This window comes from Equus przewalskii, chromosome 1, assembly GCF_037783145.1.
Source record: "Equus przewalskii isolate Varuska chromosome 1, EquPr2, whole genome shotgun sequence".
Taxonomy (NCBI): domain Eukaryota; kingdom Metazoa; phylum Chordata; class Mammalia; order Perissodactyla; family Equidae; genus Equus; species Equus przewalskii.
Window position 1 is genome coordinate 93,338,022 of NC_091831.1, and position 26,378 is coordinate 93,364,399.

Below are 26,378 nucleotides of genomic sequence, written 5' to 3' on the forward strand. Positions count from 1 at the left end.
GGCACCCGCTGGGGCAACCTGGAATTCTCTCCAGAAGGATCTCGAGGAGGGTGGCTTCCAAATTCTTTTTAGCGACAGCATAGTCCTCGTAAGATACAATCATGTGACACTCTGAAGTAGGAGAGGGACAAAGGTGGAGATGCTCCAGGCAAAGCAAGGACAGGTGCTCACTTGCTCAATTCCCTCCCCTCTCCTCCCCTCAGTGATGGGCCTCTGAGCAACACGGCAAAGAATTCTGCCTGATGCCAAAGGCAGGGTCCAAGGGGCAGGCCGGTGGGACGAGACTGGGAAGTTCCAGTGTCTCTGCTGGGTGGCAGCCATCTGAGACAGGGCTCGCCCCTCCTCCTCCTAAAACCCACTGTGGCTCCCCTAGGGCCAGCCGCCAGGATGGGTGGGGCACCTAGAGGCAGCCAGCATTGCTTTCTTTCCGGGTTGACCTTTCTTCTAGGCCAGAGGACAAGTGGGAAGGGCACTGGGGGACTCCAAGTCTAGGTGGAGCCAGTCCTGTCCCGATTTCCCCTCAATGGGGTTCTCTTGCTCACAGACTGAGGAAGAACCGTGACTCACTTCCTGCCTCAGTCTGACTGCAGTATTGTTCTCCCAACTGTGGCTGTGCTGGGGGTGGGGGGGGCTACCCCAGGGTCTTAGCTCCTTGTTGGGGGAAGTTCTCACTCCGAGATGGGGCCCAACTGGACTTACGTCCCAGCTCAACTTTCAAGACCCCTCGTTCTTCCCTGAGCTTCTGGGTTTTTGCAGCATTTGTAAGGGTGCCTCAATGGGACCTTATCCCGTTAATGGAATATTATCTCCATTTTCAGAGCGGTAAATGGAGGCTCTGAGAATTCAGCAACTTGTCTAAGGTGGCATAACATAAGATCGTGCCACAGGGATCTGAACCCAGGTTTGCTTGTTGACTCGTCACATAGTGAGTTACCTTTGGAATATTACTTAACCTCTCTGGGCCTCAGTTTCCTCCTCCATAAAATGCAGATAGTGATACATGAAAGGTGCCTAAAGGAAAACGTATTGCACCTGCCTCACGGGGTTAGGGGTGAGGAAGAAACAAGTTAACACAGAGACGGAGCTGAGAATGGTGCCCGGCTCACAGGAAGCACTTGGCGGTGTGCGTTTTTGTCATTATCCCCAAACCTGTGTTCAGGAGGCCACAGGATAAGACAGTGCTGCCAGGTTACCTCACATCGAGCAGGAAGGGACCAGCAGAGACTGCTCTGCGACCTTGGCATAACCCAGCCTGGGGAAGCTCTTGGCCACATTTCTCCTCTTTTCTTTCCCAGCCCAAGCAGTGGCGGTCTTCATGGGGGCCTCAGCCAAGTAGCACAGACGTTTTCTAGGGCAGGGACCCAGGGACGGAGAGGAGCCGGCTGGTATATTGCAAGTAGCTTGGACTCGGGCTCTGCCAACGCCCCAGATCTCTTCCGGGCTCTGTGGCCTGCTATTCATGGGACCTTCGGCAAATTATTTAAACTTTGCGCGCCTCAGTTTCCTTATCTGCAAAATGGGATTAATAATGTCAGCCTGAAAGGATTATGCGGATTAAAAAAAGTACATAGGGAGGAGATAATGTAAAGCGGCTGGCCTGGTGCCTGGCAGGTGGCTGGTGCAAAACAAAAAAAAAAAAAGAAAAAAAGAATTAAAAAAAAAATCAAAGGTCATGGGCTACTTGTTCTGCGTATCCACCTGTCTCTACAGAGGCAGATAAAATCCTGAGTCCTCTGAGACTAGGCCACGGGAAGGTTTGCCCGGCTGCTGTGAAGTCCGGCCTCAGGCGGGGTACCCCAGGTCCGTCATCCCAGGCCACTTAACCCGGTCGTGCCCAAACGCCGGCTAGCGAGTGGGGAAGCGGGGAGCAGAGGACCAGCTCCCCGAGAACGAGGCCGGGGCTGAGCTTGCAGGCACCCCTCGAGGCGCCCGGGCCCAAGCGCAGGGCTCCGAGTTCGAGTTCGGATCTCCGCGGGGCCGCGGCGCGGGCAGCGGGGCCTGGGGACGCGCCGGCGGCCGGGGGGCGGGGGGGTTCCGGGACCGCCGGCCCCACGTCCCGCGCGCCCCCCGGGAGCCGGCGGCAGCGGCGCCCCAGCAGGCCGCAGGGCCGGGGTCGGGCCAGGCGCTCCGGGGCGCTCCGCACGCGGCCGGGCGGCCTGGGCGGCGGCGGCGGCCGGGCGCGCGGAGGTGGCGCCGCCAGGGGGAGGGGCGCGGCGGCGGCGGCGGCGGCGGAGGAGGAGCCGGGCCGCCGCAGCCGCTGTCAGCGGCCGAGTAAACAAGCCGCGCCGCCGCGGCCCGGCCGCTGCCCCCGCCCGCCGCCCGCCGCCCGCCGCCCGCCCGCGCGGAGCCGGAGCCCGCGCCGAGGCCGACCGCGCCGACGCCGAGCCCGCCCTGGTCGCCGGCGGCCGGGCCGCGCCGCCCGCCCCCGCGCGGTGACGCTGCTGCAGGGCCGGGGCTGCCGGGCCAGGCCGCCGCCGGCTCTCCCGGGCCGAGGGCGCCGAGCCGCGCGGCGCTCGCCGGAAAACTTTCCCCGGCCGGCTCCCCAGGGTAAGCAGGGGGCGCGGGCCCGGCGCCGCGGGAGGCGCGGGCCGCCGGCTCTCGGGCCCGCGGGGCGCAGGCGGGGCGCCCGCAGCCCACCTGAGCGCGCCCCGGGCCGGGACTTTTCCTCTCGGGCCCGGGCGAGCCCTCTGACCCCGGGAAGCGCCCGCGGGCCCGCCGGGGCGGGATGGGGAGAGCATTCCAGAGGCGCGGGCGCTCCCGCCTCCCCGCCGGCCTTCGGCGCGCCGGCGGCTCGCCCGGCCCGCGCCGGGGAGGGAGGAGGCGCGCGGGGCGGGGGCGTCGTCCCGGCCGGGCCCCCGCACACCTGGGCGGCCGAGGCGCCGGGGCGGGTCCCGGGTCCGCGGGCGCCGCCGGGCTGCTCCCCGCTCTGGCCTGGCCGAGGCCCCCGCTGCCCCCGCGGGCTGGCCGGACGGAGGGGCGGCCTGCTCGCCGGACAGGTCTGACAGCAGTCACTGCCAGGTCAGTACCTGCTTTCCCGCCACCCGCTGACCCTCGGCCCTGGGCGTGCAGACCGGCATCAACCTCAGGGCGTTGGAATTCGCTTTCCGACTTGGGAAGGGCCCGGGGAACCCAGGTGATGTGGCCTGGGGAGGGCCTGCCAGGTGTGGACACCACGTAGGAGAATAGTCAAGGCTGACTGACCTGTGTCAACCCAGAGCGGCTCAAGTTTTCCTATGACCTATAATGGGCTTCCGCACCAGATCTGATTTTTTAAGAAGGATTCTGTGGCTTTTAAAAAAGTTTGAAAACCTCTGGTCTAGCAGTTTTTACCACCAAGGAAACTGAGGCCCAGAGAGGAAGTGACTTATCTAAGATCACACAGCAGATGAGTAGTTGAGGAGGAGCTGGAAATCAGAGTTTCAGAGGAGCCTGTCCCTGCTTGGAACAGGACCAGGCTTGGTGTCCCTTTGCTGAAAAGAGAGACCAGACCGGGTTTCCCGAGGAGCCCTGTCCACGCCAGGCCCGGAGTGCCTGGGAAGCAGCGGCCGGACCTAGGGGTAGGTTCAGTTTGGGTTCCTTGGAGTGACCCCCTCCGTCGGGATGTTCCTGAGGCTGGAGAAAAGGGCTTTAACCAAGCACACAGCCAGGAAGAGCACCCAGAGCTCTGTCTATGGCCACAACCCGGAGCTGAGTCCCCCGTGAGAGGGCATCACGGGAGGCTAGGGGTACAGCAAGCCTCCGGGTTTGCGCCGAACTTGGACTCAGAGGGTGAGTCAGAGTCTGGGGTGGGGGCGGAGGGGGGGGAAGCCCATTCATTCCTCGTTCTTAGCGCCTGCTCTTCTGGAAGGGGGATCCTCCCTCCAGGATCCTGAGGCGGGGCTGCTGAGGGGCTTCGGGGCGCGGTGGAAGCCGTAGACACTGCTCACCGTGGCTGGGGGTGCTGGGCGGAGAGAGGATGCTTGCTTTCCGGGGGGCTGCAAGGTAATTAAGCAGTTGGTCAATCACCTTTAACACCAAGCAGCTGCAGCTTGAGCCACTGTGTGCTGGAACCTGGGCTCGACCCAGACAAACCCCATCTTGATTTGGGGATGCCAGCAGGGCTCACGGCACTGTAGTTAGGGGGCGGCTTTGCTTGGCATCTGGAACCAAGAGGCAGCTGTTGTGGTGGCAAAAAGAGGACAAGAGGCCTTGTTCCTATCCGGCCTTGCCCCCAGGGCTCCAATCATCTGTTAAATAAGGGGCTTGGGGGTCCCTTCATCCTCTCGGGCTGGATGTTCTGGCTGCCGGACTCTTGAGGTCATTGCTCAGACCAGCTTTCTGAAACTGGGCTGCCCAAGGCATCATGGGGCTGTGGCTTCCAGGCCTGTTCGGGAGTTCTGTGGACTCTGCCCCTGTGGGGTGAGGAGGACCTGCCGTGCGGATGCCTCCTGCCATCAGCTGTCAGGTTATTTTGGTGTAAACTGAAAATACTCCAGGCATTGTGTGTTGAGTCCCCCCAGCCTGCAGGGTGGGACTGTAGCCGGAGCAGCCGGGGAGACTGGTTGTGGCTGAGGGCAGCCCTTGGAGAAGCAAAGGTTCCCCAGGGGAGGGCCTGCCTGCCCAGCTCCCAGGGCTTGCTGAGCTGGGGAGCTTCATTTTGCCGTCCAGTAAAGTGGCTTCCTTTGGGGCTGGGCCCTGGGAGTGGTGGGGCATCCAGGGTCCTGTGGGCAGGCGCTCTGCTCATTGAGCTGGGCGCTGGACAGGCTAACTCCCTGGGACCTCTCCTCGCTTCTCCCCACCCCAGGGGCTTGGCTTCTGGCTCGTCAGGGGCCCTATGTGGGGACAGTTATGTGGCCCTGGGCAGAGAGGTTCCGCTGTCTGTTTGCTGAAGGAGGAAAAACAACACGTGGACTATTGATTCAGCCTCACCTTGGTACTCCTGGCTCAGCAGCCGGTGTTTGCCCCAGCCGCCTGGCTCGGGTTACGCAAGGCTGGTGGGTGTGGAGTGAGAAGGGGCTGCTGCCTGGGCGGCCCCAGTGTTCCCCAGGAAATAGCGTCAAAAGAGCCTGGACTTTGCTTTTGTCTGCCAGTCTGGGCCATAGAGGGAGGTGAAGCCACTGCAAACCCCTTGCTGGGGCCCAAAGCCCCCATCCCACCGGGGTCACCCACTTTCTTCCCAGGGGCTGTGGGTGTTTGCAAATAACTCCCTGTGGCCGGGTTTGCTTGCTGAACCAAGAAACCCTAGTGTGCTGTGTAGATGCTGCCTATTAAGAAATATTAAAAAGCCAACATTTCATTCCTTTATAAAATCTACCTAAGTAATTTGGAAAATATACAGTGACACAAAGAAGGAGATAATTACTCGTAATTCTCACCATCTTGAGAGAAGCGTTGTTAACATTGTGGCGTGTGTCCTTCCAGATTTTGTTTTGGGGTTATATGTAAATATACGTGTATAAATAGTTTTTTAAAAACAAAAGGGGCTCATGTGCACATACTGCTTTATACCCCTGTTTTATGGATTCTGGTGAGCGTGTGTTCAGTGGTTGTTTCTGATTTTAGTAACTCAAGCCTTGCTACTCTTTATCCTACTTGTTGTGTGGAGAGAGGCTTGGGAGCTGTGTGTCCAGGGGTCCATCTGTCCATCTATCCGGCTGACCCTGGGGGCTGGATTTTCACCCGTCTCCCCCAGAGCCCCTTTAGGCCTGGAGTGACCAGTGGGGTGGGCAGGCAACATCGGCGCATGGCTGCAGATGGACTGACTCGCTCCCCCTTTTTTTCCTTTTTCCTCTCAGAGCCGGCAGCTCTCATCCTCCCCTCACAGCCCTGCCTGTCTTGGCCCCATGCCCCCGCCAGTCAGCCCCGGGCCACAGGCAGTGAACAGGCACGCCAGAGCCAAGGCCCTGTGACCAGGCCAAGGAGACGGGGGCTCCGGGGTCCCGGCCACCTGTCCCCTCCATGGAGCTGAGGCCCTGGTTGCTATGGGTGGTAGCAGCAGCCATAGCCTTGGTCCTGCTGGCGGCCGATGCCCGTGGTCAGAAGGTCTTCACCAACACCTGGGCCGTGCGCATTGCTGGAGGCCCGGCTGTGGCTGACAGTGTGGCCCGCAAGCATGGCTTCCTCAATCTGGGACAGGTAGGGGTTCCTACTGCCTGCTCGCCGAAGCATAGGACATTGCTGGTGGTGGGGCCGTGCGGGCAGGGGTTTGGGCACTGGGAGCAGGAAGTGTGGGGCTTGTCTTCCTGGGGGTATCTGGATGGTAGGCATGTTCTGGGAGGCCGGGGGATGGGAGCAGCGGCTTCTCCTGCCCTTGGGCTTCTAGCATAGGTTACTCAGATGGACCAGGGGGCGGGAGCGAGTCCCCCTAGATCTGCTGCACCTTCCCGCTGGGTCCTGGGCAGAGAGCAGATGCTCCTCCATCCCCTGCTGCTGTGTGCCTCCCCTTGCAGCCGGTTGTCCACCCCCGTCCCCCGCCTCCCGGGGGACTGACAGATGGGAAGCCCAGCTCAGTCTCCCTGCTCTGTTATAGATCTTCAGTGACTATTACCACTTCTGGCATCGAGCAGTGACAAAGCGGTCCCTGTCACCTCACCGCCCGCGGCACAGCCGGCTGCAGAGGGAGCCTCAAGTGAGTGCAGCCGCAGCCTCTCCTACAGCCACCCTTCCCTTCCTGCTCTCAGGAGTGCCTCTCTCCCCCCTCTTCTCTGCCCACAGCATCTCTCCCTCACTCCCTCCCAGGTACAGTGGCTGGAGCAACAGGTGGCAAAGCGACGGACCAAACGGGATGTGTACCAGGAGCCCACGGACCCCAAGTTTCCCCAGCAGTGGTACCTGGTATGCTGCCTCCTTGGGTCCTGGGTCCTCCTCCCCAGCTGCACCTACCCCTCCACTGAGGGATCCTGTGGGTGGATGAGACTGACTTTGAGGCTTCCTCTCATTCTTCCTCTTTCTGTCTGCTGAGCAGTCTTTCCCTAGCCCATCGTGTGGAGCCTGGGGATTTCCCTCCCAGAGTTCTTTAGGCTTCTAGGAGCCCAAACAACCAGAGCTGGATGGAGAAGGAGGTTTTGGGGTGGTGAAGGGGTTCCTCCTAATCTCATGCTGCCAACCACATCTCATCAGTGGCGGGGCAACCGGGGTGGGTGTCTCTGCAGTCTGGCATCACCCAGCGGGACCTGAACGTGAAGGATGCCTGGGCCCAGGGCTACACGGGGCGCGGCATTGTGGTCTCCATTCTGGATGATGGCATTGAGAAGAACCACCCGGACTTGGCAGGCAATTATGTGAGGAGGTGGGGCAGGGAGGCAGCTGTCCCTGCTAAGGGGTGTCTAGCGGCAGTCCTGTTCTGCCAGTGTAGTCAGGCTGCTCCTGATGATGGCCATGTCCTTTCCAGGATCCTGGGGCCAGCTTCGATGTCAATGACCAGGACCCTGACCCCCAGCCTCGGTACACCCAGATGAATGACAACAGGTAAGAACCAGCAGGCCCTTGGCCTCCACCTGCTTTCTCTTCTCGTTCATTGGGAAGCAGGGCCAAGACTGGTTAAGACGTGCCCTGCCCGAGAGGCTGAAGTCTCTTCCGAAGTCCTGGTCCAACTGGGGCTCTGAGGGAGAGTCTGGTCAGATGGGAGGTGGCCCTGGGCCAGGTGGGATGTGTGGAGGGACTGTGCGCACACGTGGGACAGTGGTCCTAGTGGAGAGTCCTGCCGACCCTCCTGCTCCTCAGGCTGCACCTGCCACACTCTGTCCACCGCTAATGCTGTGCTCTTGCCCTGGCAGGCATGGCACGCGGTGCGCGGGCGAGGTGGCTGCGGTGGCCAACAACGGCGTCTGTGGCGTAGGCGTGGCCTACAATGCCCGTATTGGAGGTGGGTGTGGGTCTTGGTCATTCTGTCTTTGGGAGAATCCTGGGGGTGGGATTTTTCTCCACCTCCTTCCCATCCAGCCAGTGCCTGTCACTTTCCCACTGTGGATCCTTTTGACCACATGGCCATTCCTTAGAGGGTTCTTAGCAACTCATGTTGCTGAACCACCAGTGCTGGTGGCCCTGTGCTGTGGAGCGGGGTAAGAGTTTCTTAGCAGGAGTCTCCCCAGATCCTCCTGGCTCATTCTGCGTCCTTACGTGGCAGGCCTTGATCACCGCCCTCCTTTGGGAGCCCAGAGCCTCGTCCTAGTCCAGAATGTGTGGTTGAGGGCAGGTGACGTTCTTGTCTTTTCCCCTCCCCGGATATTCTCTTTGGAAAGCAGAGGCAGGCCATTAGGGGCTCAGCACCAGCCTCCACCTGCCCCTGCCCGTGCTCCAGGTGTAGGGCCAGCTGTGCTCTAGGGGCTGCCCCTGGCAGCTGGACCCACGCAGATCCCTCTCCCCCACACCCCGTGGCCAGGGGTGCGCATGCTAGATGGCGAAGTGACAGATGCGGTGGAGGCACGCTCGCTGGGCTTGAACCCCAACCACATCCACATCTACAGCGCCAGCTGGGGCCCCGAGGATGACGGCAAGACGGTGGATGGGCCAGCCCGCCTCGCCGAGGAGGCCTTCTTCCGGGGGGTTAGCCAGGTGAGGTGGGGGTCCTGGCCCAGCCCTGGGATCCAGGCCCTGCCTCTGGGGGCATACTGGGCGCTGTCTTTTCCAGAGCTTTCTTCCTTGTGTTTTTCTGTTCCTGTTTGTTTCTTGTTGTGTTTAATTTTTAATTTTACACAAAGCATGTTTATTAAGACATTAAGGGACCAGAAAGACAGAAAAAGAGAAAAGTAAATACAAATCACCCATAATTCCACCCCTGGGATCACCACTCTGAGCATTTTGGTGGTGTTCCGGGTCTATTTTTTTGTGCATAGACGTATTTGGGTATATACCTGATCCAGCAGGGATCTCACAGGGGAACCGGGGGGTGGGTAGAGGGTCCCCCAAGAACGAGGCCTCCCCCAAGTCCTGTTCGTGAGTGACCCCAGCCCGCTGTGTCCACAGGGCCGTGGGGGGCTAGGCTCCATCTTCGTCTGGGCCTCAGGCAATGGAGGCCGGGAGCATGACAGCTGCAATTGTGATGGCTACACCAACAGCATCTACACGCTGTCCATCAGCAGCGCCACGCAGCTCGGCAACGTGCCCTGGTACAGCGAGGCCTGCTCCTCCACCCTGGCCACCACCTACAGCAGTGGCAACCAGAACGAGAAGCAGATTGTGAGTCCTGCCCCGGGTGGGGAAATGGGCTGTGGCTAGCTCTCCCCAGGGCCCCCTTTCTGACTCCATCTGCCTCCCACCTACACGTGGCTGGGTGATAGTGGCTTAGGCATCCTGGAGTGGGAGCTGGGGGCTCTCTCAGACTCCTGGGGGCCGTAGAGCTGTCTGTGAAGCCCTGAGACATGTGAACTCTCCCTAGAAACATGCATCGCTCTTAATGACCTCCAATCTCTACTTCAAGCCCCTTGTTCCTTGGGAAATGGAGGCCCAGAAAGGGCCAGGCATTGGCCTGTCCACTGCAAGCTAGCGAGGCAGCCCCCGGGAGCAAGGGGTCTTGGCCCTGGCTTGCTGCACCCACTGTGGTGCTCAGGGCCTGTAGGCAGAGGGAGGGCGGGCGGGCGGGCAGGGCCTCTCTGGTCCCCATCACAGGCCCAACACTGTGTCCTCTGGTAGGTGACCACTGACCTGCGGCAGAAGTGCACGGAGTCTCACACAGGCACCTCAGCCTCTGCCCCCTTGGCAGCCGGCATCATCGCTCTCACCCTGGAGGCCAAGTAAGTGGTGGGGACTTAGGGGCAGGCCTGTCCCCACCAGTGCTCTCTGCAGGGCAGTCCTTGGTCTCCAACCTCTCTCCTAAGAGACTGAGCTCCCAGCCTCTCCCTCCCACCTTTGCAGTAAGAACCTCACCTGGCGGGACATGCAGCACCTGGTGGTACAGACCTCAAAGCCAGCACACCTCAATGCTAACGATTGGGCCACCAATGGTGTGGGCCGGAAAGGTGAAGACAGGGTGGCCCAGTGGGCTGGACTGGGGGTCGGTGGGGGCACTCTATGCCTCCTGGCTCACCCTGCTTTCCCTGCCCCACAGTGAGCCATTCGTATGGCTATGGGTTGTTGGATGCAGGTGCCATGGTAGCCCTGGCCCAGAACTGGACAACGGTGGCCCCCCAGCGGAAGTGCATCATCGACATCCTCACTGAACCCAAGTGAGGGCTGGACCCTGGCTGGGAGGGGGCGGGTGGGACCCGAAGGTCGCAGGGGGTCCCTGCTGGTCCCTCTGGGCCAGGCTGGTGGACCTTCATGGTGCTGTCTGCACAGGGACATCGGGAAGCGGCTAGAGGTGCGGAAGACTGTGACCGCCTGCCTGGGGGAGCCCAGCCACATCACACGGCTGGAGCACGCTCAGGCGCGGCTCACGCTGTCCTACAATCGCCGCGGCGACCTGGCCATCCACCTGGTCAGCCCCATGGGCACCCGCTCCACCCTGCTGGCTGCCAGGTGCTTGCCCTGTCCGGCTCATCCTCTCCCTCCCACCCACATGCATCATTCATTCACTCTCAGGCCCTGATCGTCACCAAATACTTCTCAAGGGGGTACTGTGGGCATTTAGGGAGGGATGGTTTTGCATATGGGACTGTCTCATATTATAGGAATCCCTGATTCTGCCATTACATGCCACATCTGTGTGCCTTCCCATGTGTAGCACCCTTGCACGTTTCCAGAATCTTCTGGTTGATGAGATTTGGCCTCCTGGGAAACAGAGCCAACAGGCATTCCCAGCCCATGGGGTTGGTGCTGCACTGGGGGAGGGTGTCTGGTCCATGTGTTGTGGGCTTGGTGCCCCCTGGCTCGGGTCCCCCCAGAAGCCTCAGACAGCTGTGTCCACCCTCTTCGTCCAGGCCACATGACTACTCTGCAGATGGGTTTAATGACTGGGCTTTCATGACGACCCATTCCTGGGACGAGGACCCCTCCGGCGAGTGGGTCCTGGAGATTGAAAACACCAGCGAAGCCAACAACTATGGTATTGGGGCACTTGAGGGCTGGCAGGGCAAGGAGGAGAGCTGGAGGGGTGTGGGCTGCCAGGAGGGGTCCCAGGGCCCTCTAACTCTTGCTTCCTCTCCACCCCGGAATAGGGACACTGACCAAGTTCACCCTTGTGCTGTATGGCACGGCCCCCGAGGGGCTGCCCACGCCTCCTGAGAGCAGCGGCTGCAAGACCCTTACATCCAGCCAGGCCTGTGTGGGTCAGTAGTGGGTGCTGTTGGGGTGTGGGGGCCTGAGACGGGGGTGGACAGAGGTGGTTTGTCCTGAAACCCAGCTCTGGGAGAAAAAAGGGTCTGAAGAGCCCCTGGGGCCCTTGGGGTGGTCACAGTTCTGGGGCTGGGAGCTCCTGGGGACTGTGACAACTATGCTTGCAGCTGCAGGCCACAGGGCTCCCGTCGTCCTGGGGCTCACATGGCCGTGGGCAGCTTAGCTGACCCCTGCCTTCTCTCCCATGCCGGCAGTGTGTGAGGAGGGCTTCTCCCTGCACCAGAAGAGCTGTGTCCAGCACTGCCCACCAGGCTTCACTCCCCAAGTCCTCAATACGCACTATAGCACCGAGAATGACGTGGAGACCATCCGGGCCAGCGTCTGTGCCCCCTGCCACGTCTCGTGTGCCACATGCCAGGGGCCAGCCCCCACAGACTGCCTCACCTGCCCCAGCCATGCCTCCCTGGACCCTGTGGAGCTGACGTGCTCCCGGCAAAGCCAGAGCAGCCGTGAGTCCCCACAGCAGCAGCGGCCGGGGCCGCCCCCAGAGGTGCAGGCCGAGCCGCGGCTGCGGGCAGGGCTGCTGCCCTCGCACCTGCCCGAGGTGGTGGCCGGCCTCAGCTGCGCCTTCATCGTGCTGGTCTTCGTCACTGTCTTCCTGGTCCTGCAGCTGCGCTCTGGCTTCAGCTTCCGGGGGGTGAAGGTGTACACCATGGACCGTGGCCTCATCTCCTACAAGGGGCTGCCCCCCGAGGCCTGGCAGGAGGAGTGCCCATCTGACTCAGAAGAGGACGAGGGCCGGGGCGAGAGGACCGCCTTCATCAAAGATCAGAGCGCCCTTTGACGAGCGCCTGCTGCCCGCCCCTTCGAGCCCGTCCCCTCCTTGGGCACTTTTTAATTCACCAAAGTATTTTTTTATCTTGGGACTGGGTTTGGACCCCAGCTGGGAGGCAAAAGGGGCAGAGACCGCCTCCCACCCTACCCTTGGGCCACCTGGTTGCCTGAGGTGGGGCCCCAGGACCAGAGGAGGGGCAGGGAGGGCCTCGCCCCCCAGCACCCCAGCGTGTGGAGAAAGGAGTGAGACCTCTTGGGCAGCTTTCTGAGGCCCAGGCCCCAGCCAGAGCTCCTGCAGAGTGAAGAGGGGCAGCCCTTCTCTTCCGGGGTTCCTGCCCTGGGCCGCCCTCTTCCCCTTCCCTGTCCCTCTGAAGCAATAATGGTCCCCATCAGGCAGCAGGGAGGCTGGCCCAGGGGGTATTTGAAGGAGGAGGCCGCCTCGCCAAGGGCTTTTGCGTCCCTGACCCTGTCCCCCACCTCTGGTGAGCCTCGGGCGGAAGCGGTGATTGAAGGAAGGGACCAAGGCAAGGCAGGTGCTTCCAGGGGCGCACGTGTGTATCTGTCCCTGTGCCCACCTCCACCACAGCTGGCTGCCCGCGGAGTGAGGCTGCCCCAGGCCGAGCCCTGTGCTGGCGTCCTGACCACCCGCCCCTCTCTGGCACCCCCCCCCCCGCCGGGGCCCAAGTCCCTGTTTTCTGAGCCCGGGGCTGCCTGGGCTGTTGGCATTCACAGTCCCGGAGCCCCTGGGTGGGTGGTGGGGAGGGACGGTGGCCCAGCCGGCCCCTCCCGCCTCCCACCCGATGCTGCTTTCCCCTGTGGGGATCTCAGGGGCTGTTTGAGGATATATTTTCACTTTGTGATTATTTCACTTTAGATGCTGAGTTTTGTTTTGTTTTTTTTTTTTTTGTATTTTTAACGGGGGTAGCAGCTGGACCACCCACCTTCCCACACCCACTGTTCATCCTGCTGTTCCCCCGGCTGCCCTGGCCCTGAGGGGCAAGGGGCTGCAGCGTGTTCCTGAGGAATGAGGAGTAGCTGAGCCCCAAGTCCTGAAGAGGCAGGCAGGCCAGGCCTAGGAAAGGGGGGTCACTGGGGGAGGGGCAGGCTGTCGTCGTGTTTTACATGGGCTCGTCGTGCCAGGAGCTCACGGGTCACTGCTTCTCCAAGTGCCAGGGGTGGGCAGGCAGTGGCACCGAGCCCCCTCCAACACTGTGCCCTGGTGGAGAAAGCACTGACCCGTCCTGCCGCCAAGTCTCCCTCTTCTGACGTGCCTTTTGCACCCCTCCCATTAGGACAATCAGTCCCCTCCCGTTTGGGAGCCCCCTTTTCTTTCTCTCCCCAGCCCCTCCTGGCACCCAGCCACCTGCCCAGGGGTGCCCCCGCCTCTCCCACCTACCCACCCTTGTGGCCAGCCCAGCTGGTTTTGTAAGATACTGGGTTGGTGCACAGTGATTTTTTTTTTTCTTGTAATTTAAACAGGCCCAGCATTGTTGGTTCTATTTAATGGACACGAGATAATGTTAGAGATTTTAAAGTGATTAAACGTGCAGACTATGCAAACCAGGCCTGGTCTCCAGTGTGGTGATAATCGTCCTTCCCAGGACCCTGGGACTCGGTCCAGGGTGGGTGTGGGGGTAGGGCGGGTTAGGTGCCCGGTGGTGTCCTGCCTGCCTCTAGGTGGGCCCAAGTCAGGACTCCAAAGTCTGTCTCTTGAGGGGTTCTGGGGCCTCCTTCAGGGAGCAGCGGGGAGTGGAAGGAGACAGCAGCTGGAGATGAGCCCCAGGGGGTGGGACAAGCTGAGCATGGCACCCCCACAGGCCCGGTCTCCAGCAGGGTGGAGAGTAATAGCCTGTGGCCTGCTCGCTCAGGGTCTTCTTTGGCTGAAGTGGCTCGGCCACCAGCTGTGAGCCCGAGGCCTCTGGAGGGACCCAACTGAACCAAGATGGCTTTTGCTGGCGAGAGCCAGTCTCCCTCAGGGAAACTTCATACCTCTTCCCTCCGGACCGCCCGTCATCAGCCCCAGGTTTCCCTGGGGACGGGAGCCTCGCCTGGGGCCAGGGGAGTGGTGCTGGCCCCACCAGGCCTCTCCTTGGGATATTTACTTGGAAATTTTATTCAAATAGAGACTGGCGCCTGAGCTCTCCTTGGGGAATCCAGCGGGGTGGGGAGGGCCCAGACCAGGCCGCCCAGCCTGCTGCTGGCACTGCCCACCTGCCCCCAGCCTCTGGGCCTGCAGGACCCCGGCCCCAGCGCGCCTGCCACCTCACCGGGCCAGGCCCCTCGCTGCGCCCGGGCGGCCTCCCCGCGTTCCTGGGCGCAGGCCGCTGGGCCGGCCATTCTTCCCCGGCCCCCTCCTCCCTTCCGTTTCCGCGGCCGGCCGGCGGCGGGCGGCCCGAGGCAGCGGCCGGCGCGGGGCAGGGGGGCCGCCCGGCGCTCCCGCCCGCCCCTTCCCCTGGCGGGCCCGCCCCGGGGCCTGGGCCGACCGCGACCGCAGGAGGAGGAAGCGCCGAAGCAGGAACTGGCCGGGGGTCGGCGCGGCCCGGAGTCGGCGCTCGGCGGCCCAGCAGCAGCTGCCCACGCGGGTAACTGCGGCCCGGCCGGGAGGCGGGGGGCGGGGACGGGGGCGGCCTGAGAGCCGGACAGCGGGCGCGCGGGGCAGGGGCCGCGCAGGGGCAGGCGCGGCCCCCGGGCACGGCTCGGCTGGCGCTGCTCGGACCGGCGGGGCCCTGGGCACAGGCCCTGGCGACGGGTGCTGGGTGGAAAGGGCCTGGGAGGGAGGCACTGGGCGGCCCCTATTCCAGGACGGGGAAGGAGACCCCTGGCGCCAGGCCTTGGCCTGGGCCGCAGGAAGCAAGGAGGGCCAGTTCCTGGCCAGGCCGCGGCCTTGTACCTGTAGCTGCATTTCAGCAGGATGGGACCCCACCTTCTGCCTGTCTGCAGCTCCTCTTGGTCCGGCAGCCCCCAGCCTCCCTGTCCCACTCCTCTATCTCCAGCTGCTGCCTTGTTCCCAGTGGTGGCCTCTCCTCTCTCTGTTCCCAGGACGGCACTATGGGCTTCTCTTCGGAGCTGTGCGGCCCCCAGGGCCACGGGGCACTGCAGCAGCTGCAGGATTCGGAGCTCCGGCTGCTGGAGGGCATGAGGAAGTGGATGGCCCAGCGAGTCAAGAGTGACAGGGAATATGCGGGGCTGCTGCACCACATGTCCGTGCAGGACAGTGGGGGCCAGAGCCGGGGCATCGGCCTTGAGAGCCCTATCAGCCAGGTGGGGTTCCATGGGGCACTAGGCCTCCTCACCCCCTTCCCGCCTTCGCCTGAGGAATTCCTCTGGGGGCAGGTCTATGTGCCTGCCCCCTTCCTTCCCTGGAGCACACTGGGGAGGGTGGAGATTTGGCAGGCCCAGGCGTGGGAGCCATTGTCCCCCACTCCCCTGTCTCGCCCAATCCGTGCTGCAGTCCTGGGCCGAGATCACCAGCCAGACGGAGGGCCTGAGCCGGTTGCTGAGGCAGCACGCGGAAGATCTGAACTCGGGGCCACTGAGCAAGCTGAGCGTGCTGATCCGGGAGCGACAGCAGCTGCGGAAGACCTACAGTGAGCAGTGGCAGCAGCTGCAGCAGGAGCTCACCAAGGTGGGTACAGCTCTGGGCTGTCACCTGGTCATTTCTGCCTGAATTTTGAAACTAAAAGGGCTGGCTTTGCACAAGAGCCCCTGCATTCACTGGGGAAGTGGAAGTTCTGACCACAAGGTCTGCTCCCAGGGCCTACTCCGGCCTTGCCACAGCTTCCTCCCTCCCCCAGCCTTGGGCTGGCCTGCAGCAGGGCCTCTGCACTTTCTGTCACCTTACCATGTGCCTGGGCAAAGGACGAGGGATCCAGCCATCGCCTAGGGGGAGCACAAGATCTGTGACCCACCTCCCGAACTGTACCTACTGGCTCTGGGGGCTGAGAGACAGAGAGGAATGAGGGCTCGTCGTCTGCCTTTGGCCTAGGAGACACCACAAGGCAGCAGTGTGGCCCCCTGACACAGAGGTTAAGGATTGGGGCTGTGAAGTCAGCCTGCCTGCATTTGAATCCTGCCCCGCCCCTCGGTCTAGAGGCTGTGTGATCTGAGCTATTTATCCGGGGGCTTCAGCCTCCTAACTCAATGTGCTGGTCAGCCAGCCCCCGCACCACACCCCTTCCATCAGCGCAAACCCAGCCTTGCCACAGACTCACAGCGGCCCCTGGTGGCCAGTCTCCACCCACACCTCTCTCCCCAGAAGCTCATCTAACTCAGGGGTCTGCCTGTTTTTATAGGTACTCTGACTGGAACACAGCCACGCCCATTTGTTTTCATATTACTCATGGCTACTCTAGAGCTACAGTCGCACAGCTGAGTCATTTCAATAGAGGCTGTATGGCCTACAAGCCTAGAACATTTACCATCTGGCCCTTTAAGGAGAAGGCTCATCCGGTCTATACTTTCGGCTCAGTTACAGACGGAGAATCTGAGGCTCAGAGGAGAGGGATGGAAATTGCCCAAAGTATCCCAGTGCATCAGCAGGGGAACCGGGATAAGAACACTGGTCTCCACTATCCATTGCTTCTCCCACCGGGAACATAATTTGCAGAAATCAGTGCAAAATGATAACATAGGGCTCCTTGTCAAAAAATTATCAAGAATTTCAAGATGGCATTAAACCAAGCACAGGGCCCTTCTAATTGTGGAGCTCTGTGTGACCACAGCACAGGCTGCACTCACCTGCAGCTGGGCCCTGCCTGCCACCGGAGAGCACTCTAGGCCTAGGAGGGACAGCTGTGGCCAGCCTGGTCCACCTCTCTGCCTCCCTGGGGGCCTAGCCTTAACTCAGCTCCTCTGACCCTAACCTCAGCAGCAGAGGTTAGGCCCCAGAGGTCTCCAGGCCCTTCCTGGAGGATGGACTTTGATGTGTGGTCTGCCTGGACTGTAGCACCTGTCCAGGGCTTCACCTCGGGAAAGAATCTCCCGTGTCCTGTGGACCTGCTGCCCCACACTGGCCTCTCCTCTCTTCCCAGACCCACAGCCAGGACATTGAGAAGCTGAAGAGCCAGTACCGAGCCCTGGCACGGGACAGCGCCCAGGCCAGGCGCAAGTACCAGGAGGCCAGCAAAGGTGTGTGACTTCCCTCACTGGCAGGGAGGGAATTGGAAGCCAGCTCTGACCTGTCCACAGGTGCCCAGGGAGTGGGGGCTGCCCAGGCCTCTGCTGTCACAACAGCCCCCACCCTCCCCTCCCCCGGCAGACAAGGACCGCGACAGGGCCAAGGACAAGTATGTGCGCAGCCTGTGGAAGCTCTTTGCACACCACAACCGCTACGTGCTGGGCGTGCGGGCTGCACAGCTGCACCACCAGCACCACCACCAGCTCATGCTGCCCAGCCTGCTCCAGTCGCTGCAGGACCTGCACCAGGAGATGGCGAGCATCCTGTAAGACCACAGCCCCACCCCACCCCCATCACAGCCCTCAAACCCTGCCACACGCCCAGAGGCAGGGTCCAGAAAATCCAGTCATGTAAAAGGATGCTCACATAATCACATGAGAACGGGCCCGGGGCCAAGGACTGGAACAGGCAACTTACCTCTGAGTTGCATTATTCCAGGGCCCATTATTGCAGAATTTTGTTATATTTATTGAGTGCTGTTCTAGGCTCTGGGACACAGCAGAGAACCACATAGATAAAAACATCTGTCTAGGATCGTTCATGTCAGTGGAGAGAGAAAAGAAAGTCAATAAGTAAAATAGCATGTTAGAGGCGATAAGAGCTAAGGAGAAAAATAAGATAAGAAAAGGGGGTTCGGAGGCAGCGGATGCAGGGGAGGAGGTTACAGTTTTAAACAGAGTGGTCTGGGAGAGCCAGGGCGGGGGGGGGGGGGAATGTTTTGAGAAAGGCCATTCCAGGAGGGGACAGCAGGTGGACAGGCCTGGAGGTGGGAGAGTGCCTGAAATCCAGCTATACCCAGGAAGCCAGTGTGGCCCATGCCCAGGGAGTGGAGGGCAGATCTTGGGGGGCTCCTGGGCGATAGAGGGTCCAGCAGGCCATTGTGTGGACTTCGGCTGTGTTGAGAATAGACCTCAGGATGCGAGGCTGGGGCAGGGAGACTGGACAAGAGGATGTTGCAGTAATCCAGTCCACAGACCATGGCCACTCGGACCAGGACAGCGGGAATGGAGGGGAGAGGTGGTCGGGTCCTGGATGTGTTGTGAAGGTGGAGCCAGTGGGATTTCCTTATGGGCTGGAAGGAAGTGGGAGGTGAGATAGAGGAGTCAAGCATGCCTCCAAGGATTTGGCCCCCGAGCACCAGAAGATGGACTTGCCATTAACTTATGCAGAGGAAGCTATGGGAGAAACGGGTTCGGGAGAGAAGAGTAGGAGTTCATTTTTCCAGTGTTGGAGTTTGGGTGTCTAAGAGATGGCCAACGGGATGTTTTGCGTAGGCAAACGGATACATGAGACTGGAGCTCTGGGGAGGTGCTGGCACTGGTGATATGAATACAGGGTCAGCAGCTCCTCAGTGGCACGCGTGTGTTGGAGCCCTGGAGCCCCAGCTCTTGGGCTGGCTGCCCAGGGCAGGCACGACTGCAGCTCACGTTCAGTGAGCACTTCATACGTATCACGTGCTCTGCACACAGGATCTCACTGGGTCCTTGTTAAGACTCCCAGCTTCCCCATCATAGATTAGGAAGCGAATATCAGGGAGTAATTTGCCTGTGGTCATTTGGCTGGCAAAGGATGAGGTAGGGTGTCAACCCCAGGGCTGACTCCAAGCCCATTGTCATGGACCCCGGGCTTCCCTGAGCCTTGCCCAGCCTGAGACCCCGCTGACCAAGGGTCCTGTCTGGGGGCAGGAAGGAGATCCTGCAGGAATACCTGGAGATTAGCAGCCTGGTGCAGGACGAGGTGGTGGCCATTCACCGGGAGATGGCTGCAGCTGCCGCCCGCATCCAGCCCGAGGCTGAATACCAAGGCTTCCTGCGACAGTATGGGTAAGCCCCTCCTTGCTCCTGCTGGCCACCAGGGCTGCTGGCCTGTTCACTGACGGGGCACTGTCCCCCTGCAGGTCCACACCTGACATCCCACCCTGCGTCACCTTTGACGAGTCACTGCTTGAGGAGGGTGAACCTCTGGAGCCTGGGGAGCTGCAGCTGAATGAGCTGACGGTGGAGAGCGTGCAGCACACGTGTGTGGTGGCTTGGCACAGGGTCTGGGGCCCGGGGGGTGGATACCGTCCAGACAGAGCTGTGGCCAGGCGGCTGGGCTTGCTTGGCTCTTCAGGGATGCATCTGAAGGGCACGGTTCTAACATTGCCCTTCCTTTGGGCACAGGCTGACCTCTGTGACCGATGAACTGACTGTGGCCACCGAAACGGTGCTTGGCCGGCAGGAGATGGTCACTCAGCTGCAGCGTGAGCTCAGGAACGAGGAGCAGAACACCCACCCCCGGGAACGGTGAGTGGGTCCACCCACCACAGCCTGCTGGCTCTCCCTCCTCCCTCCTGCCTACCCGACCCCCCGATGGCTGCCAGCCACAGGCTGAGCCCTTCTCTCTCCCCCGCCTCCCACCTGCCCCTGCCTGCAGGGTGCAGCTGCTGGGCAAGAAGCAGGTGTTGCATGAGGCACTGCAGGGGCTGCAGGTAGCGCTGTGCAGCCAGGCCAAGCTGCAGGCCCAGCAGGATCTGCTGCAGGCCAAGCTGGAGCAGCTGGGCCCTGGCGAGCCCCCACCCGTGCTGCTCCTGCAGGATGACCGCCACTCCACGTCGTCCTCGGTGAGCGCCTACCCACGGCCCACCGCCGCCAGCCACGCCTGCCTGCCCGGGGCCGCGCTCCTCATTTTCGCCCTCGCCCTCCCCAAGCCTGGCCACCCGCTGACGTCTGTCCCTGGCCTCAGGAGCAGGAGCGAGAAGGGGGAAGGACGCCTACCCTGGAGATCCTTAAGAGCCACATCTCAGGAATCTTCCGCCCCAAGTTTTCGGTGAGTGGAGCCTGGCCTGGGCCCGCCCCTCTGCCCTTCTCTAAGGGGTGGGTCAGGCCGGGGCCTCAGAGAAGACCCCCATAAGCCCCTCACACCAGGGCATTTTGGGTTAGTCACTGGGTGGCCCTAGAGAGGAGGCTCTGCCCGGCTGCTTTTACTGGGGAGCCCCTCTCTTCCCTGGATTCCAGGCTGCAGATGTCCCCAGACCCTGCCGCCCCTGCACCCCCTTTCTCTCTGCCACCTGTGTGAAGCCACCTGCAGCCTTGTTACCGCCTGGCTGCCCCTGCTCCGGGAGCGGCTGAGGGGCTGTAGCCTGGGAGAAAAGGCAAAAGCTTGGCTTGGGATCAGCCAGCCTGGGCTTCCCATCCCAGCTCTGCCTAGAGTGGGCCTGGGCGAGTCTAGTGTCTGCTCCAGGGGCCTGCGGACCGCTCGACATGCCACTCGGTTGGTTTATGAGGACTGAGGGGCATATGAGAGAGAGAGACCCTCCCCCCAACCGACCCCCGGCCGGCCTAGTGGCCTGTCCTGACAAGCTGGCTGAGTGACCCCTCCCTGCTCCTCCCCTGCCCCTGCCCAGCTCCCCCCACCACTGCAGCTTGTTCCGGAGGTGCAGAAGCCCCTGCATGAGCAGCTGTGGTACCATGGGGCCATCCCTCGGGCAGAGGTGGCTGAGCTGCTGACACACTCTGGGGACTTCCTGGTTCGGGAGAGCCAGGGCAAGCAGGAGTATGTACTGTCGGTGCTGTGGGATGGCCAGCCCCGGCACTTCATCATCCAGTCTGCTGACGTGAGTGGGGGCTGGACTCCATCCCTCCCCTCCCCTTCACCAGAGAATGACCTTGAGAGGGTAGGAAGGAGCTGCTGTGTCTTAGATGCCTCCCTGGCAGAGCTGAAAGGGGCCACAGAGACCACCCAGTCTCTGTAACAGAGCAGAGGCTTAAGCCTTTGGCATGAGTCCTCCCCTAAGGCTGGGCCAGCAGACTGGTCCTGCACCATCAGGTCGTGCCTTTCCTGCAGGTCCCTGTGCCCCCTGTCCCAGGCAGGCCCTTTCTCCCTGCTGCTCTTCCTCTCCTCTCCCAGGGCTCAGGCCCCCTCCGCACTGGAGGCTGTTGACCCCAGGTCCCCCTGCCCTGCAGAACGTGTACCGACTGGAAGGCGATGGCTTTCCCAGCATCCCCTTGCTCATCGACCACATGCTGCGCTCCCAGCAGCCCCTCACCAAGAAGAGTGGTGTCATCCTGAACAGGGCCGTGCCCAAGGTGAGCCTGTGCCCAGCCCGGCCACGCCACCATGGCAGGGCTTGGGGAGCATGGGTTCGGGCGCACACGGAGTCAGAGCAGGAAGGGCTTCCGAGGCCCCCGTCTACAGACAGGGTATGAGGCGACTCCTCGCTCCCCAGGGGGCAGCCTCCTTCTAGGATTGGAATGTCAAGGTCACTCCCACTCCATGGGCCACACATACCAGACTGGCGCTCATCCACTTAGTGTCCCTGCCTGGTCCCTGAAGTCATCTGAGTGTGATCCTGATAGGGTCCAACCCCTGTTTTACAGATCAACAAGCTGAGGTGCCAAGAAATGAAAGGCAGAGCGTTGGTGGGGTTGCTCAGTCCCGCACAGGGCCCAGCACGCCTGCCCTTCACTGACTTCTGACCCTGTCCCCTCCCTTCCCCAGGACAAGTGGGCACTAAACCATGAGGACCTGGTGTTGGGCGAGCAGATCGGACGGGTGAGTTGCGTGTGGCCGCCTGCCCTTGCCCTCCACCAGCACCGCTTCCTTCCAGCCCACAGCTGGGTCCCCAAGGCCCCCCCGCCACGAGCTCTTCTGCCTCCCTGCTCCCTGCCTCAGTCTGATTCCCATCGTGTACCCAGACCCCCGTGCAGCCGCTGCAGGAAGCTGAGGGGAAAGCACCTGCTCCCAAAAATGTCCCGGGAGACGGCCCTGCGGCCAACACCCCCACCCCACTCCTCCCCACACAGCCCTCACCCCCAGCCCCACCCCTGCCTCCTCAGGGAGGGGAGACTCACTGTTCCCGTGAGCTGTGAAATACTTGTTTAGGAGAGAAGTCACTTTCCTAAAAGTCAGAATGCTCTCCACCCCAGATGAGAGTGATTTATGGCTTCTCCATGTCACTTCTCAGTGAACAGGGCAAGTCAGAGGGAACATTCTCTGCTGGTCCCACGCGGACCTTCTCGGTTCCCCAACCAGGAGGGGAGCTCCTAGAGAGCCGGGATGGATGAGCGGGGTCACTGAGTGAAGGTGGGTGGGGACGAGGTGGGCTGTCCCCTGAGCGGAGAAGAGGACCACGATCCAGGCAAGACTGGTGGGAGCCCATGACCATTTCAGGGGAACTTTGGCGAAGTGTTCAGCGGACGCTTGCGAGCTGACAACACCCTGGTGGCGGTGAAATCTTGCCGAGAGACGCTCCCCCCGGACCTCAAGGCCAAGTTTCTACAGGAGGCAAGGTGGGTGACAAAATAACCATCATGGTATGCTAAGGATCCTCTGTGCAGGGCACCACGTAAAGTGCTTGACCTCTGTGGGGTCGTTAATCCTCATGGCCCCCCATGCCGGTACCCCCCACATAGCACAGAGGGGTAGAGTCTCTGTGACCCACCCAAGGTCACACATCAGGTCAGCTGGCCTCAGGGACCGAGCTCTTCTTTTCTCCTGCCCTCCCCCACCCTCCCTCGGGTTCCCTGGGTGCCCTGGGGCTCCTGGGCCTGGGGAGGCCAGCCCCCGAGGTGAATCCTAAGCAGCAGTCCCCTCCAGGATCCTGAAGCAGTACAGCCACCCCAACATTGTGCGTCTCATTGGCGTCTGCACCCAGAAGCAGCCCATCTACATCGTCATGGAGCTGGTGCAGGGTGAGCGGGGTGGGGGGGAGCTGGTCTTGAGGGCTGGGGCGCTCAGCCGGGCCAGCTCGGCCCCCACAGGAGGCTCAACGAGCCTTCCCTCACCCGCCCCCAGGGGGCGACTTCCTGACCTTCCTTCGGACGGAGGGAGCCCGCCTGCGGATGAAGACTCTGCTGCAGATGGTTGGGGACGCCGCAGCGGGCATGGAGTACCTGGAGAGCAAGTGCTGCATACACCGGTGAGTGGTGGGTGCGGAGGCCCGTGCAGCGGCACCCGGCCCCGACACCTGGCCCAGCCACAGGCGGTGCTGGCACCAGCTCCAGAGTGGATTTCACCTCTCCCGATGGGCCCAGGGGCAGGGGGCAGCTTTGTTCGCAGCTGAATCTAGAGCCCCCGGGCCAGGCAGGTGACAGCTGCAGCATGGACTCTGGCTGAATGAGCCCTGCCCTGCCTCGCCCAGGGACCTGGCTGCGCGCAACTGCCTGGTGACGGAGAAGAATGTCCTGAAGATCAGCGACTTCGGCATGTCCCGGGAGGAAGCTGACGGGATCTACGCAGCCTCGGGGGGCCTCAGACAAGTCCCTGTGAAGTGGACTGCACCCGAGGCTCTTAACTACGGTACGTGGGCCCCATCGTCTCCAGGCTGCAGGGCCGGAGGCTGGCTGTGCGTCTTGCTGCCCGCCTCCCTCTGGCCAATGCATGCGGACAGCCCATTCACGATGCTCACTGCCTCACAGGCCGCTACTCCTCCGAGAGCGACGTGTGGAGCTTTGGTATCCTCCTCTGGGAGGCCTTCAGTCTGGGGGCCTCGCCCTACCCCAACCTCAGCAATCAGCAGACGCGGGAGTTCGTGGAAAAGGGTAAGGCAGCTGGGCTGCGTGACAGCAGCCTCTGAGCCTGGCGCGCTTCCCGGTGTTCCAGCTGGACTCGCCCAGGCCCCCTCACCTTCCAGCCTTCCCCCTGGGGCGGAATGAGAAAGATCCTGTACCTACCGTTGACTGAGCGCCTGCTGTGTGCTAGGCCGTACGAGATCTCATTTATTCCTCACAGCCTGTGAGGTGGGGATTAAAATGTCCCTTTTACAGATGGAAAAACTAAGGTGTGCACAACTAACATGTGACGGGATTGAGGTTAGAACCCCTGTGTCCTTGGTGCAGAAGAGCGGCTGGTTAAGAACAGTGCATCTTAAGCAGCTCCCCTTGCTTACAATATGCCCCAGGGGCTGCTAGGGGCCCTCAGAGTCCTCCTCATGCCTGCTGTGCTGTGCCTGTCCTCACAGGGGGCCGTCTGCCCTGCCCCGAGCTGTGCCCCGACGCTGTGTTCAGGCTCATGGAGCAGTGCTGGGCCTACGAGCCTGGACAGCGGCCTAGCTTCAGCATCATCTACCAGGAGTTGCAGAACATTCGAAAGCGGCATCGGTGAGGTGGGGAGCCGCTTCTCAAGCCAGTGCCCTCTGGAGGCGAGCCTGTGTCTCCTCACCAGCTCCTGCTTGCACCGTTGGACACCATTTGCAGCCCTGGACTGCAGCCAGCGGCGTCCACACTGCTGGCAGGGATGCAGCTCCGTGTCTGCTGTGCATCCCTGCTCCCACCAGGGCTTCCTGTTCCAGGCAGAAATAATAAAACCACTTGTGCCCATCAGGTGCTCTCAGCATGCGCAGTCCTCTGGAGGCAGGACCCAGAAGGAGCAGAGGGCCGGCACTGCGGCCGTGGGGAGGGTGGAGAACGGGCAGTGTTCACGGGCAGAACTGACACGGTTTGGTAGCCCCCGGAGCTGAGACACGGGGAAGAGGGAAGGAGATCAGGATGGTGTACAGGCTTCTGACCAGATGGCGGTGTCGTTCCTGAAATAGGATCGCAGGCAGAGGAGCAGGGCTGTGGGGAGGGCGATGAGTTTGGAGGTGTTGCGTTTGAGAGGCCTGTGGAGACGTAAGTGTGACTGGAAGCCCAGAGGGAAGTAAAGACTGACAGTTGTGGTCAGAAAGTCATTAGTTTACAAACGTTAGAGAGTAGCTGACCCTGTGGATGTGTACGGCAATCACATGAGAGTCAGGAGAGATGAGAAGGGGACCAGGGAAACTTAGAGTTCCCCTCGAAGGAGATCGGAGTGGCTGAAGAGAAAAGAAATGCTTCCCAGGACGTTTCTCTCTCAAGACAAGCTTACTGAGCAATGGGGTGGCAGAGCCGGGAGCCCGTGGCTCCTCCCGAGTCCCCCTGAGATTATCTGAAACTTTTCCAGCAGCCGTGGTGAAGATCCAGAAGACGAAGAAGTACAAGCAAACCGAAAAACAGAAACAGGGAGATTGACGGCACCAAAGAACAAGGCAGGAAGAACTTCGAGGTGAAATGGCCTTCTCCTCAAGGAAGTTTAGGAAACAGTTGACATCTGTTCTCAAAGAGAGAAAAGCCCTATAATGTTTAAACAAGAGGCAATCAAGTTCGAGTGTGACTAAATGGAAATACTAAGAAGTCAAAGGGTGTCTCCATTCAAAGTGGTAAAGTGTCTCCATTCTGGGTGGAGGTGGTAGGTCTCTGCAGGCCACCACTCCCATTGCAACAGCTAGGAGGAAATCAAGAAGACGAAAGCCATCATTTTTAAAGAGAATGGAGAGTGGCGGAAGAAATAAGGACCGGACGAACTAAGATTCCAGGGAGGAAAAAGCCTCTCCCAGGTGAACTGATGCTGGGTGGCTCTTTTCTTCTGAGAGATGTGCTGATTTGGGACGGCTCTGACGATCAGGATTTCCCCAAATCGAGAGACGACTGGGGAAAAGAGAAATGAAGTTTCTGGTGCAGGCAGGGAGCCAGAGGAGGCTGGAATGTGAAGGGAGTGTTCCCCACGGAGCGTTTGCTGAGTTCTGGAGCAGTGCAGGCAACTGGGACGGGGCTGGGCTGGAGAGGCAAGGCCCGGGCGTGCAGTGTCTGGAGAGAGGGGGCCTGAAACAGACAAATAGCTAGTTCACCCTGCGAGATATTGGCCAGATTTGAACCCTGTGGATTGGGAGGCTAAAGAGCTAACCTCAGAGTCTCTGAAGAGAAGAATTTGAAGAGCTCAGACAGAGAGTGGCCAGGCTCTCAACCCCAAATCTGCTCCGAGGGAACAGACGATCCAGAGGAGGACTGAGTTTCAGCAAAACTATAACTCAGTTCAGTACTTGATTACATTGAGATGACCAGCTCCTCTGGGAGCCTACAGGGAGGTATGGAGAAGAATAATCTTTTACCCTTCTTTTATAACCAATATGCAGTACACAAATATTCTAAAACATGCAAAAAAGGGAGAAAAATGGGGCTAATACACAAGAGAAAAAAATAAACAACAGAAGCAGACCCACAGATGATCCAGATAGTGGAGTTGGCAGAAAAAGATTTGAAAATAACTATGCTTGAGTCTGGCCCCATGGCCAAGTGGTTAAGTTTGCGCGCTCCCCTTCGGTGGCCCAGGGTTTTGCTGGTTTGGATCCTGGGCGCAGACATGGCACTGCTCGTCAGGCCATACTGATGCGGTATCCCACATG

The 26,378-nt window shown here is 60.9% G+C and overlaps 2 protein-coding genes across 7 annotated transcripts; both read left to right on the top strand.

Moving 5' to 3' along the window:
• Positions 1–1,665: 1,665 nt before the first annotated feature.
• On the top strand, positions 1,666–13,588 carry FURIN (furin, paired basic amino acid cleaving enzyme). Of its 6 annotated transcripts, XM_070571300.1 has the most exons (17): positions 2,423–2,547; positions 3,449–3,557; positions 5,775–6,114; positions 6,509–6,607; positions 6,718–6,813; positions 7,131–7,259; positions 7,370–7,446; positions 7,755–7,843; positions 8,360–8,532; positions 8,944–9,156; positions 9,610–9,710; positions 9,832–9,935; positions 10,025–10,142; positions 10,255–10,434; positions 10,836–10,960; positions 11,073–11,183; positions 11,445–13,588. In XM_070571300.1, the coding sequence occupies exons 3-17, from the start codon at positions 5,938–5,940 to the stop codon at positions 12,032–12,034; spliced, it is 2,382 nt and encodes a 793-aa protein (XP_070427401.1). In that variant the 5' UTR covers positions 2,423–2,547; positions 3,449–3,557; positions 5,775–5,937; the 3' UTR covers positions 12,035–13,588. The 6 variants fall into 6 exon arrangements, with proteins under 6 accessions (XP_070427411.1, XP_070427394.1, XP_070427401.1 ...); XM_070571310.1 differs by lacking the exons at positions 2,423–2,547; positions 3,449–3,557 and adding an exon at positions 1,666–1,800; XM_070571293.1 differs by lacking the exon at positions 3,449–3,557 and having other exon boundaries at positions 2,398–2,547.
• An 827-nt stretch (positions 13,589–14,415) lies between these two features.
• FES (FES proto-oncogene, tyrosine kinase) lies at positions 14,416–24,501 on the top strand. Its single transcript, XM_070571277.1, has 19 exons — positions 14,416–14,606; positions 15,064–15,285; positions 15,476–15,649; positions 17,055–17,151; positions 17,282–17,465; positions 18,886–19,023; positions 19,098–19,217; positions 19,363–19,485; positions 19,616–19,802; positions 19,925–20,008; positions 20,586–20,795; positions 21,145–21,267; positions 21,680–21,733; positions 22,352–22,470; positions 22,778–22,872; positions 22,976–23,099; positions 23,322–23,479; positions 23,599–23,721; positions 24,141–24,501. Exons 2-19 carry the CDS (start codon positions 15,073–15,075, stop codon positions 24,281–24,283), a joined length of 2,469 nt encoding a protein of 822 aa, XP_070427378.1. The 5' UTR covers positions 14,416–14,606; positions 15,064–15,072; the 3' UTR covers positions 24,284–24,501.
• Positions 24,502–26,378: the final 1,877 nt, after the last annotated feature.